Raw genomic sequence first — 19,016 nt, 5'->3', positions numbered from 1 at the left:
GTAAACAGTCTTAATGGGAGGGAAATCTGTGAGGAAGGCAGTGAAAGAGAGAGACTGCGACAGATTCAGACTCTGGAGGTGAGCTGTGGGGAGATGAGTAAAAAGGAAATAGTTTGTCCTTTGATTACCCAGTCTCCATGTTTACATGCACATTCCTAGGCCTATAGGATTGTGAAGCTTTACCTGTACACCTATCACAAAGAGTAGCAAAGTGACCTTCAGATTAAAACTCACAGAGAAAATTAGCACCCTAGCTCTCTGAGTGACTGAATATTGCTAGCATGAGAGAGTGTGCATGTGTCATTGTGTATCTCAGTGTTGTTGGTTATAATGTGGAGGAGAAGGAAGGGAGACAAGCTAGTCATTTCACATTAGCGCAAAAGGGAAGGGGAAGGTAATGGGAAAAGGACATGCAAACTATACTTTGTAGGGACCTGGTGAAAACATGCCACATGCAGCAGAAAGCTTGGTGTCCCCTTTGTTACCAAGCTGTCATTTACTGAAACAAATAACCTCCTATTTCCACCTTTACAAACTGGTTGCATCTGCCTTATCAAGATTTCCATCTGCTCACAGCCTCAACTCACTGTGCTCTTATTACCTCCCATTATGATTACTTCAGTTTCCTCCTTGCTAGTCTCAGTGAGTATCTCCTGACTCCGGCTTTCTCAAGCTTTGGGGCCAGGCCATAGGCCTATACAGTGTCTGGCTGGGGCACAAAACTCTTTTATTACCCTTCTGTTTACAGTCCTGGGGCCCAGCAAATACAAATGGCTGCCTGGGTTTCCCTGTGAAATTCCCGCAAGAGCTAGTTCCAGCTCCAGCTAAAATTGTTCTCATGCATGTTGCAGGGAATGAGCAGGAACTCCCCTGCAGTAACACCTGCCAGCTGCTGGAGGCAGCCATTTTGCTGGCCTTGAGGGCAGGGAACCTCTCTCTCCTCCTCGATGCTCAAAGCTCCATCTACCGGTGCCCAGGCAGTGTGAAGCCTCTAGGGAGGACAAATAGGGGCAAAGGAGGAGGTGGCCACCAGCTGTCTCAGGGTGGGCCTTGCTAGCAAGGATGGGATGAAGTGAAGTGGAAATAGGCAGTGGCTCCAAGGAGGAATGGAGTCATTAATGGTGAGCATGCAATGGGAACAGAATGGGGAGGAGACGGCAAGAGGGAAACGCCTACCCCGAGCCTCTTCACCTTCAGCTCTTTTCCCCCCCCCCCCATCCTGTTTCTCTTTGAGCCTCTCTTCCCCTGCAGAGATAGGTTAGTCTCCAATATCACTCTGGGTTAGCCTGGCCACAGGAACAAATTCACCCATCTCCCTGAAAGGTGTCAGCTGATCTCTCTGAACAATTCCTCCAGCACACCCCCAAGGTTCAGCCTCTGATTATCTGCTTTGATAAAGGTGGAGCATGAGGGCAAAACGTTTCAGAACTGACGCCCCATGAGTCAGTGATTTGTCTGCTATGAGGGCGCTTCTGCTCCTTCCACTTGGGAGACTGTTCCACACTAATCAATAGCACCATGAGGCCTTTTTTTTTGTTCTGTTACTCAATTTACATTTTCCTTTTCTTCATTTAATCTCATTACTTTTATTTCTTCTCAGCTAAAAATCTCCGTTAAAACGGAATTAAGATTGAGCACGTGTCAGTAATTTAGAGGCATAAAACATTCCAGGGATGTTGTAATTATTCCAAAATGAAGCATTACAAACACAGATATTTCAGAGTTAAGGTCACATAGAAAAAGAAATCCAAGCCAGGTAAGAAATGTATAGCTCAAGCAAAGCCTGCTCCTTCATCACATACTATGTGTGTTTTGCTTTCTTTAAGATCACATTGCCTCCTCACTTCAGTAGTTCTCAAGCACATTAAGGAATTACTCCTTCTAGAATGTCTCAAGACAGAAATAGCTTCCCCTTCTCCATCTCATCAGACATAAGCTACTTGTCTTCACTTGCCCATCCCCATGTTACCTATCATCTTATATGCTATCAAGATGTTGACTCCCACCTCCGATGGACCACAGATGTCTGCCTTCATCACCCACTCATTAAACTTTCAAACAAGCCCCTTTGTGCTTTCTCCCATGGTGCTCTTCATCTATAGGAGAAGCTCCCCATAGTCATCCACAAGGCCACCGCACTCTCCTCCTTCAAGACCCTTCTTTAACTTCTCCTTGTCATGTTTCCTACAAAAAACTTGACAATGGTTCAGCAGCTAATGTCCTAAAACCACGGCCTGTCACGGGGACTGATGCTGTTGCATTGTTTTCTTGTACACTCCATGTCTAGCTGTATTCATCTGTCTCTCATCGTATGCTTGGATTGCAAGCTGTTTGGAATAGGGACCATCATTTTGTTCTGTGTTTGTACAGCACCTAGCACAGGAGGGTCCTGCTCTGTGACTGGGGCTCTTAGGCACCACATCAATACAAATAACAATACCAGTGCTCACCTAAGTTCCCTCTCTGCAGCCTATTAAGCACCACACAGGCCTTCATGGCTGCGGCAGGGAGAGATGCCTCTCCGCCAGCCCCGGACCTGCCACGGCTTGGGGAGAGACACCCCTCCCTGAGCCCCAACCCAGCTCTGCCCCTGGACCAGCAGTCGGAGCCCTCTACCCTCCCCCACCCACCCCACACTCCTAACCCTCTGCCGCAGCCCTGAGACCCCTCCCACACTCCAAACCCCTTGGCCTCACCCCCGCCACATGAATTTTGTTATGTGCACCAATACGAAGGGATGTGTGACACATCACCTCCAGATTGGTGCACATAACAGAATTCATTCCACACATGGGTGGGAACACTGGTGCTCACCCATACAAACTGGTATTGAACATTTTGCTGCCCTAGGTAACTACTTGCACAGTGTGTGCAATGGAGTCAGCCCTGGTTTCAAAGCCCCCAGATGCAATGGCCTTCAAATACCCTCCAGCTGGATACAATGAGGCCACCAAATACCAGCCAGCTCAGCAAAGATCAGGGTTGGTTTTTTTGTATTGCATTCAAAATGAACACTCATAGTGAATCCAGGAAATAAATGAAAATAGACAAGTCCTCTGCTTTGAAAATCTCTCTCGGCACCGCGGATGCTCAGCCATCAGCCGTCTTCTCCTAAACCAAGATAACCTCCCCAACTCTACACACACGCTGAACAAATCACAACCAAGTACAAAGAACCGATTTCTCTGTGGATTGTTCGACAGAGCTCGGGGTGTTTACGTCTCAGTTTTCCCAAGTTAATGTCCTGCGAATGCTTCTTCATATTGGTCTGGCTGGAAGAGAAAACTCTTGACTGTTTCTTTCATAATCCAGTCAGTTGTTAACTTAACAGTGAGGCTGGACGAGAGTCATGTACTGGACCCTGAAGGCCACCGGTGTTAGATGTATACGCTCTTCTTTTCATCAGTGTATCCTTCTGATTGGTGCGAGCCACCAAAAAAGTCTGATCTTATCCTTGAATTCTAACTTAGAGGGTCATACAACAAAATGGTAAATATTGTAACAATATTAATGTGTGTATTAGGACAAAGAAGATATACAAATAAGTTTACATTGTTTTTTGTACTTGGATCTGTGAATCCAAACACGGATACCCTTACAAACAAGGTCTGAGGTTTTACATTGAAATGTTGGTGCCCAGAATGGACACCTAAGTGCTGAGCACCCACATTCAGAATTTGAAAATCCTGTTGTCACGGAGTCCCCGGGCGATGCTCTGGAACTGCTCCCCACAAAGCCTGTCAGGACTTTGGGGAGCCTCCTCTCCCTTGGAGCAGCCTGTCTTCAGGGCAAGAAGCTCACACGGCTTCACCTCCTGGGTCTCTCCTTGGAGCATTCAGCATGTGCCCCTCCGTGCACTTCCCACAGCGAGTCTGCCCAGGCTGGGTCCTGGGGAAGCCAAAGGGTCCTGCACCCCCACTTCGCAGTCAAATGTGACTCTCAGCCAGCCAGTAAAACAAAGGTTTATTGGATGACAGGAACATGGTCTAAAATAGAGCTTGTAGGTACAGAGAAGGGGATCCCTCAGCCAGGTCCATTCTGGAGCCCAGCGAGCCAGACAACCCCGTCTGCCCTCACTTCCCATCCCCAGCCAGGCCCAACTGAAACACCGTCCAGCCCCTCCTTTCTGACCTTTGCCTCTTTCCTGGGCCAGGAGGTCACCTGATCTCTTTGTTCACCCTTTAGCTATCCCCTTGCAGGGGGGAAGGGCCCCAGCCATTTGTTGCCAGGAGACAGAGTGTCAGTGATTTATGCACACAGGCCTTTATCCCACCACCTAGGAACTTAAAAAATGCATAGGGGAAACTGAGGCACCCACACAGTATTCAGAGGAAACATTAAGAACAGTCCCACTTCGTCACACCTGTTTAAATGCCTTCCTTAAATGAGCCATGGTCTAACTCCATGGACTAAATCTGTGCATTTTTGTGTTTATAAAAGAAGTATCAAAACAGATAGCTGCAATTTGATTTTCTTTATGGGAGTTATGGATGGATTAAATACATCCTTAGTGTAACTTCATTAAAGTCAACATTAGGAATGAATTTGACCAATTATAGTTAGTTTGAATGAATAATATCCTAGGTTTATGTATCACAATTCATATCAGTCATGTACATCAGACCAGTTGTGTAATTATATACAGAAATAACCACTGAAATTCAGGTGGAAGACAGCAGCAGCAGGTGGCAGGACAACACACTCTACCATAGAAGGTTGCAGGAGGTGATTCTGGGCTAAGGATATTGGGGTGAACCCCTATTGTCTTACAAAAAGTGCCATGAGTTATTTCGGGGTTGAAGTCTGTGCATTTGGCCGGCAGGGTGCAGCTCCAGGCCTGGGTTTGGGCTTAAAGACTCCCTTTTTGAAACACATTACAACAAACACATAAGTTTTTAGGAACTCTTCCCCCATGGTAAATTGCAGGGAACTCAATGTGTCCATCTTAGAAGGCCTGAATTAGCCCCCACAGCTCCAGTGAGTTTCAATATTTTAAACCAATTTTGCAGGCCACATTGCCATCTCTTTCCCCTGGTTCATCGTTGCAACCATGTTACCCCAAAGAAAATAAAGCGATGTTGCCGCTTGTAAATTGTGCTGGTCTGACAGTAATAGATGGACAGTCACAGAGTTTAAGGCCAGATGGGACCACCAGATTATCTAGCCTGACCTCCTGCATATCACAGGCCACCAACAGCACCCGCATACTAAACCCAACAAAATGCTGCAGCCCTGTGTTTATTATTAGAGTAAGAACAATCTGCATAGCGGTGGTGTAACCTTCCTCCACACTGGTTAACAGGGGGCATAAATCCCAACCAGGAGAGGCTTCTGGTAAGGCTGAAAGAGTAAAACACTCTCCATTCCCATTCACCCCTTTACTCCTCTTCTGAGATTACCACACAAGGGTCTAATCCTTCAGTCCCTCGTGCAGGCAAAATGCCTATTAATCTCACTGGGGAGTTGCATGTATAATGCCCAAATGATCAGACCCCAGAGGGTGTCAGTTATGACAAGTGACTGTTCTCTTTTGTGATAGATACATGCCTGTCCCCATGAGGGACTGGACTTAGATCACCAAGTTATTTCATAGGGGCTACCGTACAGCCGGCAGCTGGTAATGCTTTTGGTTCACTAACGATTCCAAGTTGGATTCACCCCAGTGAGGGAGAGGTGAAAGCTTCCATAACCTATTATTACCAGACCCCTGGTCATGGATTCCCAGCCTTCCCACAACAGGCATGGCTGAGGGACAATGCACAGAAAGCAGACTGGGTACATTAGTATGTGTATTATATTAAAATATTGGAAGGAGACCATTTAAAACATTCACTCACAACTCCCGCACCCCAGCCCCGGGGGTTTGGTTTGGTTTGGGATTTCACGTGGGGGCAGGTGTGCAAGACAGTTTGAAGGGGGCTGTCTCTGGTTTTTGTTTTGTATAGTTGGATTAAGGCTCTGTGTTTTATCCATAAAAATGATCTGACTCGAGACACTCTGTTATTAATGAAGAATATTGGGTAATATGCCTCTGACTACTACATCTTCAAACACTCACTGGCACCCAGACTGGGCTTTTTGGATACTGTATCGGCTCAGCCGTGCGTCTGGATTTTGTCATAACCACGCCGCCTTTCTACGGGGCTGATATTTTTAAGAGCAGAAACGTGTTCCGCTTGCTAGGCATGGAGAAGCCTTGCAAAGTGAAGTGTGTGCGGTACTCCTGGGAACTTCACAGAAAAGTGGTAGGGGGCACTAGATGATAAGTGGAGCGAGGAAAAACAGGAATTAAACTTAAGTAACGGTCGCATAATGCAAGGGGCTGCAAACTTTCCACTGTAGCAGAAAACCAACAAAACTTTTCTGTTTCGCTTCAACTGCCTCCCTTCTCCGAATGAGGTGGGGGAAAGGGGGTGTCCGTTTGGCCTCAGCATCGTGACTTGGTTTTGCAAAGAAAAGTTGGACAGCAAGTACTTATTTGCGAGATCCCCTCCATTAAGCTTCCTCCTGTAGCGCGAGTGTGAGCTCGCCCTGTTGTCATGCCAGACTGCACAAGTACCGATCTAACTACACCCCTCAAGCTGCAGCCCCGATGAAGGAGGCGGGTGGGTCCCAGTTTTCGGGATGGAGAACTCCAGCCTAGGTCAGTGCCCGTGTGGAAGTGATCACAGAGGATCTGCGGATTGTCACACGGGTAGTGATTAGAGAGTCCCCGGGCCGGACTGCTGGGAGGTCCCACGTGGCTCCTGGCAGCAGAAGTTGCAAAGGGTTTATCCTGGAAACCCAGCAGAGCTCTGGCGATTTTCACAGCTGCCACCCTTGCTGCTGTAGGGAACGTGTTTATTGGAGTGGGCAGACAGGCGCCTCTCCGTTAAAAGCGCAATCAAACTGCAAGCTCTGAGCATGCCTCTGGCGCTGTCCTCTCCACCTGAAAAGAAATGCACCGTCCAGGGCCGGGCTGTGGGGAACGGCCGGGCCTTTGGGGGAGCTCACTGGCTTCGTGGCTAAGTAGTCGTCCCTGGCCGGGCGCTACCTTGGCTTCCCCTGCCTGTGTTTTAATGCCCTCCAATACCATTAATTAAAGAGATCTCTCTGATTGGGCGGCTGGTGAATCCCAGCGGGCCCCTCTCTGTAATATAACGGGCGGCTGGGAAAGGAGATGATTCATATCCCGCCCCCAGCCAGGGCACAGTGCGGTGCCAGCCAGACCTGAACGAGACACACACAGACACCCAGCAAGGGAGCGCACACCCCCGGGAGGGGGCGCAGGCCGAGATCCGAGAGGGGCGCAGACCCCGCGACCCACCAGGGCGCAGGAGGGGAGCGCAAACCCCGCGACCCACCAGGGCGCAGGAGGGGGGCGCAGCGCAGGAGGGGCGCAGACCCCAGCGGGGAAGGCGCAGGGAACGTGCCCCGTGCGCCCATGAGTGTTGCCCAGGGAGCCGAGCTCTTCCCGGGCTCCGGGGACCTCCCCGAGCAGGCGATGGCCGAGCTGAAGTCCCTGGGCAGCGACCCCTACCTGGCCCTGGCTCAGAGCTACGGCCAGTCCGCCTTCGCCTACGGGCCGGGGCGCGGCGCGGCGGAGAGCCCGCGGGGCTACGCGGGCGGCGGCGGGGCGTTCCACCCCGCCCCGCTGGGCAAGTCGGCGGAGAGCAGCGGCGAGCAGAGCGGGGACGAGGAGGACGCCTTCGAGCCGGCCAAGGGGAGCCCGGCGTACGAGCGGGACGGCAAACTCCCGGCGGGCGCCCTGGGGAAGAAGCCCAAGGAGCAGCGCTCGCTGCGGCTCAGCATCAACGCCCGGGAGCGCCGGCGGATGCACGACCTGAACGACGCGCTGGACGGGCTGCGCTCGGTCATCCCCTACGCCCACAGCCCCTCGGTGCGGAAACTCTCCAAAATCGCCACCCTGCTGCTGGCCAAGAACTACATCCTCATGCAGGCGCAGGCCCTGGAGGAGATGCGGCGGCTAGTGGCCTATCTGAACCAAGGGCAGGCCCTCAGCACCCCTCTCCCTGCCACCCTCAACCCCTTCGGACAGTCAGCTGTGTACCCCTTCTCGGGCACCGCCCTGCCCAGCTGCCCTGAGAAATGCACGGCCTTCCCCGGGACCACCTCCTCGCTCTGCAAACACTGTAATGACAAACCTTGATTTCTTTTGCCTGTCCGCTTTTCTTCCCACTCCATCCGCCCTGGCTTCCAACCATCAGTTAAGTTTCGTTTCTTTTTTTTTTCTTTTGTATTTTACTATTTCTTTTGCTCTCTCATTGGGAAATATCTGAAAGCTGTTTGGACAAAACAACCGGGCCGTTTCAAAGTTCACTTAGCTAAAATTCAGTAACATGCTCCCCACCCCTCCATGGTTTTGAATGCAGTCATGCTGCTTGCAACTTTCTGTAGTGTTTTTTTTAATTTTATTTTATTTTCTTCTAAGCCTGTTAATGGATTAACTTTGAGCATAACTTTTGCCTATCAACTTGCTTTGGCCCACAAAGTTTCTTGGTCTGGTTAAACAAAGTTTTTAAAACACACCCATACACAGAGAGAAAAATCTGGAAATGGAAATCTCAGTGAGTTTTCTTTGGATTGATCAACCTGGGTAAAAACTATGCAATGTTTTCAGAATGCAAAATCACCTATAAAAAGGGGGGAATTCATCTAATAGTCCCAAGAATTAAACTAAAATGCCATCTGATCAGCTCTCAGGTGTTTTTTGTGGTGTTGGTAAAACCATGGAAGCTTAAAAATTATATGAGTTTCTTTTCAAGTTAAGAACCTATTCTTGGACTGACAAAAGTATTTTGATTGTACACTGTTGCCTGCTTTTTTGCCTGTTTCTCAGCTTGGTTGGGTTTTCCAGATGATTTTCCAAAGTCATTGCTCATCTTTGGTAAACAAAACATAAAACCACTCAACGTATTTAAGTGTATTTATAACAAATAAAATACATGAATAACCACTTACTCTGTCCTACATCTCTCTAAACCAGTTGGCAGTCTAAGCAAAATAAATGATGAAGTCAGTGTAAGGTGTAAAGAAACATCATTTGGATTATACTGGTGGAAGTTAGGTGAGTGAGTCAGTTTTAAAAATACTATTGGATAACTCCATTTCAATATACTTTTTTTTTTTTTACTTATCCCATAAATCTTGAAGGGGGCGAGGAAGTGATTTACTCATGTCATTTAAAGAGAAATAGTCTGGAGATAGGTTGGTTTGAGTTTGTGCATTTGGATACTTGACTAAAGGCTTTGTCCTCAAAGCTGCAGCTTTATTAGAAAGGGATACCTTGGCAGTTATTTTTGTAATAGTTTAATGCTCAGAACAAAATAAAACATGTCAGAGAAGACTATAACAGATTGTTGGAAATCACTGCTATTCTGTTTGCTTGGTTCTCTATTGTATCTGCAAATCCTAATCCCATATTATGTCAGAAGCTTGGCCCACTGTGATCACTAAACCAAAAGCTCTCTCCAAGTGTGTGTCACATTGGTGCAAGTTACCAAGTGAGCTCTGTAGCTAGTCCCTAAATTGTGGGGATTTTTTTTAATGCTGTGATGCCTTGTATGCTTCACAAATCATATAATAATAATTGAGAAGCATTCTGTGATTTGTGTTCAGACAGGAATACCCACCACCCAATGTCAGAGCGACCACATAAACTGGTACAGTAGCAGCCTGAGGGGCTAGACCTGTCCATGGCCATTTGTTAGGAATGGGGTGTAACTATTTAGGGTTATTAAACCAATTTCCATGGCTGTCGCCAGTGTTATGCTAATTCGGCAAGGACTGCAGTCCCGCTAAAGCTGCTTGTCTGTAGTATTTAATTTTAATTAATACATTTCCAAAAGACTTTTGTATTTGCAAAATGAAGTGTGTGATTAAGCCTCATTCGTACAGACATATGCTTAAAACTGGTTTCTACTCATTTCCATTTTTATTTCTTCATCCTTCCCTTTTTTTTTTTTTCAGAAGACCAGTTTATCTGTTTTTGTGTGTCAAGGCAAAGAGAGAGCGAGATGAGACTCAAAAGTATGTTTAAAACACTTCTGACAAAACTAAAGGCAAGAAGAACCATTGCTGAAGCAAAAATGACTAGGAAACACAAAAATCATTTTAAATTCTGCAGACTGAATCAGTGCCAGAAATGATTTTCAACAAAGGTTCAATTTTTAACACTAAAGTATGATTTTATGATAAACGTTTATTAATTCTAGCTCAAGCGCTGGAAACGGAGCAGTTGGTGTTATTTAAATGCAGAATAGTTTAATTGTTAAGTTTCCACTCTTATTAAAATAGCCATAGGATAAAGTATTTAACAGTTTCATATTAAAAACAAGCTTGTTTGTTTCAGAGGTGATCATCATTAATGATCGGGTTTATAATTGCTTCTTTTTCTGATAATTATGACAGAAAAGACTGACTGATTCTGAAACTGCATAGCTTAAGGAAGTCTCCATGGATATAAGGTGTATTGTAGAACAATGCCATTGGATATAACTTTATTGATTAACTTTTCTCTCAATTTTCCAGTAAAAAAAATGCTTCCTTATTTTGTCATATCCATCCTCAGATTAAAATATCCACTTTCTAAGGGACCTTGAGATATTCAGAACTCTGCTCAGAACCAATTTTGAATTAAATGCTCTCATACCCAGTAGGATAAAAATGGAATTTCAAACATAGAAGATCAAGAAAATCATATGGAAATGTGGCAAGGTTTCAGTATCTAAGTACTTTTTAAAAGCTGGAAATTCAAAAACAGAAGTCTAGAATTCACAACAGTAATGTTAAAATAATGTCTAAGACATGACTAAAAATACACATCAAGAAAGGTGAGCTATATAACTTAAGCAGAGAAAATCTATTTATTTCATTTTTCTTTCCTGCATATAGCACACTAGTATAGCATTTAACCAGAACAGAGTAGACCATAACTATTTAATGGTAAGTCTGAAAGCCAGGCACTCTGATAAATTGTTTCCATCTAACAGTGTCTGCAGTACTTACAAACTTTTACATGGGCAAGCAACTGGAAGCAACACATATTGAACCCTTCTTCTGTTTCTTGTTAACCAGAAGGTGTCTGCTTCAGTTTAATTTATATCTTATATTTGCAATGCTGTTAAAGTCTCAGTGAGGATAATTCCTAACTGTGGATGAAAGAAATCAGGTTGTGTCCGCACTTCTCTAATAATACCTAATGCGAGAATATTGCATTTGCAGGTACAGTATCTTCGGAGTTAACCGTGCAATAAATTGACAACATCCTACAGATTGTCATTTGATTTCACCCTTTTCATGTAATTTTAGTTCAAATTCTATTTTGTATTCCATGTGAGAATAAAATCTGTGGCATTCAGCAATTTTTAGGGGGCACAAAAGGAGGATTTTGAAATTTTGAGAACCCGTTTTTATGTTAAAATACTCTTGTTCTTATCTTTCCTTGCCTTCATTTTAATATTAATTGTGTTGTATGCTCAGATAATACTGAAATGCAGCTTGTGTGTATGAATCTATTAATTATCTTATTAGTGTTCTATTTAATTTAATAGAAAACACACTGAATGCCAGCCTTAATTTAAAAATATTGTTTTCTAGTTCTATTTAGTTTTCCAAACTTTAAGAGAAGCTGGGGTGAAACACCTTTAGAAAGACAAGCAAAGAGGGAAATGGTTCTCAAGTGTCTGTCGCTTGTAAGATATGTAATGTTAGTCACTAACATTAATGTTTTTCTAATCAGTATAATCTTATTAACTGTGAGTAGGAAACAGTTGTCAATTTGCATTGCTAATGTCAAATCTTGGCTGAAGTGTTTTCTTTAGCTTACAAGATAAAACTTGATTAACCAAATACAGCAACAGGTTTGAAGATGGGGAGTCCAGAGTACAACGGTCTCCTTTTAATTCTCTTTGCTGAAACCCAGTCAGTTACAACTCATAGAATGTAGTAAAGGTAATGAAGCCTTTTACTATCCTTTAACCATCATGAGGATCCAGTTTTCTGCTAGAAACCAGGCTTCTCTGAATTCCCAAAGCAGTCAGTCATATCACATTTTAAGTGATAATTCTATATCTTTGTTGTAGTCATTCTCTTCGTATACATTGCTACGATTTAAGTTTTTAGTAGAAGTGATGTTTATAAGGAAGCAATGGGTGTAGGGCCCGATCCTGTTCCCATTGAAGTAATTGGCAAAACTTCTACTAACTGTAGTGGAGCCATTGCCTTATAGAACTCAAATTGTGAACTGACAGCAATACGATGCAACTCTATTTATTGTAAAAAGAGTCAAAAGGAGCAGGACATTTATACAGCCTTTATCCCTTTACTGTTTTAGACCTGCACCATGGTTACACAGTATGGCCCACTGGTGGATGCAGGCCTCGGTGTAGTGCTTCCACTTACTTAGAGCAAGCCAGGTATTGCCATCTGTGTCCTGGCTGATTGGAAGCAAAGAGTCCCAGCATAGCAAGTTCCTGGCCTCTCTTTCCAAAACACAGACTATTTCGAGTGACTCAGTCTACAAGACCAAAACTAGGCATTCAGTATTATGAAAGGGGAAAAACAAAAGAAGTGAACAGTAGGATACTTAGCACATCCTGCAAAGCACTAGGAGATACCAGGGTAAAATATTGTACATAATAATATTCAGTGCCAAAGAGAATAATGAACTGATGCCTACAAAGCATTTGCATCATTTTATGAACTAAGTCCTCTAAACTACAGTACTAATGTTGTGGCTTCAGAGAGATTTTCATATTTAGCAGGACAAAAAGGTACTGCATCTTCTCTGCAAAATGAAACAAGATTGTTTAGTTGGCGTTAAGATGGTGTAGATTTGGAAAAGTTCAAATATATGCATAAATTTACAAATAAATTTCCATTGACATTATTCCAAATGTAAAAGGCTTGGTTTTACAGCATTATTAAAGCTAATACACATTATTATTACATGTGCTTTGTTGCCCAACATGTAATTTTATAGTATATGAAACATCCAAAGAGCAGTTTTATCCTAAGTTAACACAATTTTTTTAAAAACAATGTAATGCACAAAACAATAATTTTAATTAAAAATCTGCTTTCACTCCACTGTCTGTCTTCTGACAGAGTTATGATTGGTATTGCAAAGCAGAAAAGTTTCATTAAATCCTTATTAATGCAGAAAAGACTGATTATAGTAATTTTGATAATGTAAATTTGTTTGTGATATGTTGTTAGTCTTTAATCCCCTTCAGTATCCTATTCAATGGGAAATGAAAAAGAGGGATTTGTGATTTTAAACCATGGATGCTTCTCATATAATTTTTCTTGTATCTGAAATATAAAATTCACTATATAAATATAACAAAATATTTTCCTACTAAATTAGAAACCTGTGTTACTCAAATTTAAAAACTGCAGCTATCTTGCAATTAACTAGAACAACTTGTATCAAGGTACAGTGTTCTGTCATTAAAGTGAGGCATACATTTATAAAAGAAATCAGCCAGCAACATGGAAAAATACACTACTGTATGTTGATTTTTTTCAAATCTATATTTGAGATTTCTGCCATTCTCTTAGCATAATCTTCAAAATATGATTTTCACCAGGACTGTGGTTAATTTTTTCCCCCGATTATTTAAAAAAAAAAAAAAGCTGGAATGTATTCATGGATCAATAAACATATTCCCATTTCTTAAAATCTAATTTCTAAAATTCTCTATTTATATATGTCAGATAATTTTCAAGTAATCCAATTTAACCTTTAAAATATTCCTAATCAACTCTACAAACACTAACATTTGATTTAATATTTATTCTCCAAATTCATAAAAGCTGCATGCTTACATTCTTAAATGTTAATTTTGAAACTAAAACAAACATGTTTGTCTAAATAATAATTTTATCTGTGCAAATTAAGACAACAAAATTGGTTTGCAGTATTCTTCTGCTACATTTTTATGGAAGATAGGGAAACTGGTAGATGTAAGCCTAACACAAGATAATCCACAAATATCTAAGGACGTACATAATGTGGAATGAGAACAAACATGTATTCAAAATTATTACATTTACAGAATAATTCAAAATTCCATTTCGGTATCCTTTAAACAAATTAGTGACATTTTAAAATCTGATCAAAATGAATCATGTTCAGTAAAATTAGCCTTAAAAATAAAATGTGTGTATATGATTAACTTCTAATCTCCTGCACTAACATTAGTGTGTTGTTCATTTATCTGTATTAAAACCGAATTTTAGATTTAATATAACCCAATCCTCATAAGCTACCAATGGGAAAATCTATCTGATCTTTTGCCTTAAGTATTTCAAAGAGAAAAACATGGCTGAGCAAAAAAACATCACCACAGTTTTTCCTCCAAGCCCACTTTTGTCTAAAGTAATGAGGCCATAGTCAGTTGGTTCCAAAAAGCGTCGTGATTTAGTCTGACGTACAGTGAATCATTGCAGATCCATTCGGACTGCATTCGTTATTTTAATGAGACAGAGGCAAATCTGTTTTTTGGCCGCAAACCCTAAGATGCAAGCATAATGCGAAATGTTTGCTGATTGCCACAAGGCAACTGACATTATGGATTTTTATCGCCACCATTATGTGGCTTAAAATTTGCCACATCCAAAGATATTTACCCCCTTCATTTTTACTACAAGTGACACAAAAGTTGCAAAGCTAATGAAAAAAGCCTACTTAATTTCCATGCTTTAAACTTTGCTTAGCGTCTTAGGCTCTATAATTTTTAATATTATTAACATGTTCACAAAGGAGAAGGAAAAATCTCCACCAGAACCTGAACGCGGTCACCCAAAAAAGGTCATATTCAACTGGGCGACAACACCACTGGGAAACCACCAGCCTCTGCTTGATGTAGTATCAGAAATGACAATGAGGCAGGCATATCTCTGCAGAAACAGTAATCAGAGTAATGGTGTTTGTAAGAATGTACTAGTGCTGAACTTTTGTATATTCTGTAGAAATGTTTCCTCTTCTTTAGTGATACCAGTAGGGAAATTATCATTTATTTGCCTTCCAGTAAATGGCAGGCCAATCGATTAAGGGGGAAAAATGATAAATTCACCTGTATTTATGTGTCTGGATATCTATGTGTATATTCACACACATACACACACATATAATGTGTATGTGTGCACAGTTATGATATATAATATATATTCACAAACACTTCTATAAACACACAAGAAAGTATATGTGTGATCTGTATCTATACCTTATTTATATATACACATGAACTGTGCCTTTGTCATTTTGGTTTGTTTTAGTATTAGACTATTACGGAATTGCATTTAATCTAGTATAACACATAATTTGATGATGCTAGAGACTAATACATTGCACATACTTACAAATTACTACTTCAAAACTGCTTTAGCCTGCACAATATGACAGTATAATGAAAACATGGACTTTGATGAAAGAAACTATTTCTAATGATTTTGACTTCTTTTTAAAAAAATCAGTGTATGGTTTGGATTGTTGGCTTTTGTTTTTTGTTATTTTTAATCTTTCCTACTTCGTCATAATGGCAGCATCCAAATACTTGAACTGTCATTTTTTTGACTCACTCAATACTTGGTCATATTCAGTGTAATGCATTGTGCTATTCACAACAGAAGTCCTGGAAAAATCCTTATGCCATTGATTTGAGAATTATACTGCCTTAAATATTTCTTATCTCCTGGCAGCTTCAGTGTAAAGTAGACTAAACAAGTGACAGCCATAGTGGGCATGCTCAGTATTTACAAAAGAACTGAGGCTATAGGGGGAAAAGATGAAAATCTCTTGCAAAATGTTAAAATGGCTGCTGACTTGGAGGCCTCTGGGTTAGTTTACATACTTTCCAGTGTCCAAGAAAATACAATTTTACTTATAACAAGTTTTCTCCCCTTGGCTTTTTTCCCCGTTGCTGCCTCAGTCAGCTTCTAAAAGATTTGAGAATAGAAAACATTTTAGTTACAGGAGCTCTATTACTTTAACATTCTCCTTTGTGATTAAATATGGCACTGTGTGGAATAATACAGGTGCCAAGAGAATGCACTACATAGGCAAGTTCATTCCTGTACTACTCGCATCTTCCATCGGGCCCGCCCTGGCAAAGAGAAGTGCTTGCAGCAGTACAGAAAAATATACGGTTTTTTCTGTGCATTTCAACAGAACACCTTTATGAAATGTTTCCTTCGTTCTTCGTGGTCTGGGGTCCGATAGTCATTTATGTTTTATTTCATTAACACGTATCAGAGGGGTAGCCGTGTTAGTCTGGTTCTGTAAAAGCAGCAAAGAATCCTGTGGCACCTTATAGACTAACAGACGTTTTGCAGCATGAGCTTTCGTGGGTGAATACCCACTTCTTCGGATGCAAGTATTCACCCACGAAAGCTCAGGCTGCAAAACGTCTGTTAGTCTGTAAGGTGCCACAGGATTCTTTGCTGCTTTCATTAACACGGTGGGGAAAGGAGGAGGGAGGAATCTCTTGAGAGGCAACTTTTCCTATTTTTGATTTTCATGGGAACTTGATAGCAGAAAGGGACAAGGCTGTGATCTCTTCACTTGCAGTTGTGAGGAGTTACTCACACTACTGAGCAGTCCCATGGTGAGTAAGGAGTTCGCAATCTGACACTTACATAGAAGCAAAACTACAGAAAGGAGGATTTTCAAGAGAAATGTGTCAAATATTTGTAGTTGGATAGTTGTTCTTTCTTCCTGTTAATTCGAAGACGTTTATATACATTTTTTTTCTCATTTCTTTTTCTTAGATAAGCAGAGCTCATATGCAGCATCTGGGTTTCAGTAACGTCCTGTTATTTTTTTACTTAGTTTCTGGCTACAGTGGCTTGAGGCATAAGAAGATCAAGAAGTCTACCGCCAGCCACACACTGACAGTGAATGAATGAGTGGCTCAAGATATTTGAACCCAGGACCTTGTTGATTTGCAGCTGTTTGCTGTAATCAGTCGATTACACTGCCTTTTCAATAATATCGACACTGACAATCGTTTTTTCCTCTCTCTCTCTCTCTCTGCCTGGGTAGAATAAAGACGTTGTACTGGTGCTGTGTCACACACATCACCCCATGGCATCTTTTCCACCAAAGGCATCCAGGGAAAAGGGGGTGTGGCTAGGTCCCTGCTTCCGAGTAATCCCCTGATGCTGGAACAGCCCCTTATAGATCTGAGGCAGCTTGAACGTGCACCGGAGACCAGCTAGTTCCCAAACGTCCCCATCAAAGGAGTGTAAAGGTGGCTTAAAGAAGCCACCTGTTGCCTTTCCATCCCTCTGGTCTTGCATTGACCACAACTGAGCCACACCAGAGGATTTGGGCCAGAATTTTTAAATTGCCTGAAAGTAAAAATATGCTTGGGCAAAATGCATTTTGTAATTGGTTTCCGAGTTTGTGTGTTCATTTCTGTCACCTCTGGTTCTTGCAGTGTGGGAAGTGACAGGCTCCGCACTAGATTCTAACTTGTGAATGTGAAATGACACTATTTTAATAAACCTTTTCAGTGGGCCACCTTTGCCACTGTCTGCCTCTTGGGCACGACTCAACCCAAGGGCTGCTGCCCCAGAAGGAAGAGCTTAAGAAGTCAGTAACTTCAGTTTATGAAGACTCATGCACGGTGGAGGAGCCAGTGCTATTACTGGTTTACCAATCCCCTCGTCCTTTTCCTCTTATATAGAGAATATTAAGGCATCTCTAATAGGGATCCTTTCTTAATTTACATAGTCACATCCCTATAGTCTGTCCTTTCTTTTCTAACCTGCACCTTTTTGCCAGTTCTCATCCTGTGGGATTTTGATTTATATAGATATTATATTCCTTCACTCCACAGCCAGCCAGTAGTTTCCGTTCCAGGGTCCTTATCCTTCTCTCTTACACTACTTTTACACCAGTATAAATCCATTGAGTTCAATGGAATTACTCCTGATTTACGTGGTACAAGAGGGAGTCAGGCCTGTAACATTTTACCTTTTGGGCCAACATTTTAAAGGCAATTTTCTTTCACTATTTCCTCCCTATTTGCATGTCTGTGCTCCCACTCTTCCCAAGATTTCCTGCATTGACACCACCACACATAGCTGACGATGTGGGTACTGTTCAGCAAGCTAAATTAGATCCTGAACCTTTAAGGCTTGTACATGAAAATTTAGTTCACAGCACACTGGCTGGGGGGGAGTGAATTACCCCACACTAGCCTGCCACATTCTAACTGTCCACGTGGACTCTGCTAACCCACACTAACAGTTGATTGGTGCACCTTGATCTACCCCACTGTGAAATGAGAATTGATTAAAGCACACTAACGAACCGTTAGTGTACATCAGCAGGGTCCACATGATCAATTATGCACGGCAGGCTAGTTGTGGGGTAGATTCCCACCCCAGATTGCCATGAACTCAGTGTTTGTGTAGACAAGCCCTTAGTTTCTTCACTTCTGCAAGCCAGAAACAATTCCGCCCCCTCTCTTATTTAAAAGGCCTTTTCAGAAATGATGTGAAAATTGATTTTGAGTGAGAGAAACTCAGAGTCACTGTCTAAGGCCCTGGGAACATTTTTCTTCAAAATAGATGAAAAGGAAAATTTCCCCAGCTGTAATACCTAGCTCTTGTATAGCCCTTTTCATTAGTAGATCTCAAAGCACTTTACATTATCCCCATTTTACAGATGGGGCAGATTTGTACAGCCGTAAGAATAACAAAAAGCATTTGCTAATAGTGGGGCATTTACTTTGTAGGGGCATGTGATTCCCATTGATGTTAGTGTGGTTATAATGCTAATAATTTGCCCTTAAATCCTACGTATTTCAGATTGCAACCTGAAAAACCTATCCATTTACCTTAGGTGGGAAGGACTGCATCTGTGAGGCTGGGCTCAGGAAACAGAAAGTGGTCTCACATAATGGAGATGTCCAGGATAGCATCATAGCCCTAGGAGGCCTTTTAACCAATCCAGTAACAGGAAAGCTTGATGCTCTTTGATAACAATTTTCTAAATGCTTCTC

The 19,016-nt window shown here is 42.4% G+C and overlaps 1 protein-coding gene across 7 annotated transcripts; it reads left to right on the top strand.

The window, feature by feature from the left end:
* Positions 1–7,184: 7,184 nt before the first annotated feature.
* On the top strand, positions 7,185–17,586 carry BHLHE23 (basic helix-loop-helix family member e23). Of its 7 annotated transcripts, none has more exons than XM_039498748.1 (4): positions 7,185–8,132; positions 8,987–9,067; positions 9,970–10,029; positions 16,835–17,586. In XM_039498748.1, exons 1-4 carry the CDS (start codon positions 7,424–7,426, stop codon positions 16,909–16,911), a joined length of 927 nt encoding a protein of 308 aa, XP_039354682.1. In that variant the 5' UTR covers positions 7,185–7,423; the 3' UTR covers positions 16,912–17,586. The 7 variants fall into 7 exon arrangements, 4 of the variants coding, with proteins under 4 accessions (XP_039354682.1, XP_039354681.1, XP_039354680.1 ...); XM_039498747.1 differs by lacking the exon at positions 16,835–17,586 and adding an exon at positions 10,571–10,625 and having other exon boundaries at positions 9,970–10,180; XR_005587863.1 differs by lacking the exon at positions 8,987–9,067 and having other exon boundaries at positions 7,185–8,206; positions 16,835–16,858.
* The last annotated feature ends 1,430 nt before the right edge of the window (positions 17,587–19,016 follow it).

Source organism: Mauremys reevesii, linkage group 13 (genome assembly GCF_016161935.1).
Source record: "Mauremys reevesii isolate NIE-2019 linkage group 13, ASM1616193v1, whole genome shotgun sequence".
Taxonomy (NCBI): Eukaryota; Metazoa; Chordata; order Testudines; family Geoemydidae; genus Mauremys; species Mauremys reevesii.
This window is presented reverse-complemented; position numbering and strand designations above follow the sequence as displayed.

What these genes read in the sequence shown, in the direction of transcription:
- BHLHE23 (XM_039498746.1), top strand. Translation starts at nt 7,424, where the DNA reads ATGAGTGTTGCCCAGGGAGCCGAGCTCTTCCCGGGCTCCGGGGACCTC. An exon ending in CTCCTCGCTCTGCAAACACT is followed by an intron (nt 8,133 to 8,986) that starts GTAATGACAAAC and finishes TCTCTAAACCAG; the next exon opens with TTGGCAGTCTAAGCAAAATA. An exon ending in ATTATACTGGTGGAAGTTAG is followed by an intron (nt 9,068 to 9,969) that starts GTGAGTGAGTCA and finishes TTTTTTTTTCAG; the next exon opens with AAGACCAGTTTATCTGTTTT.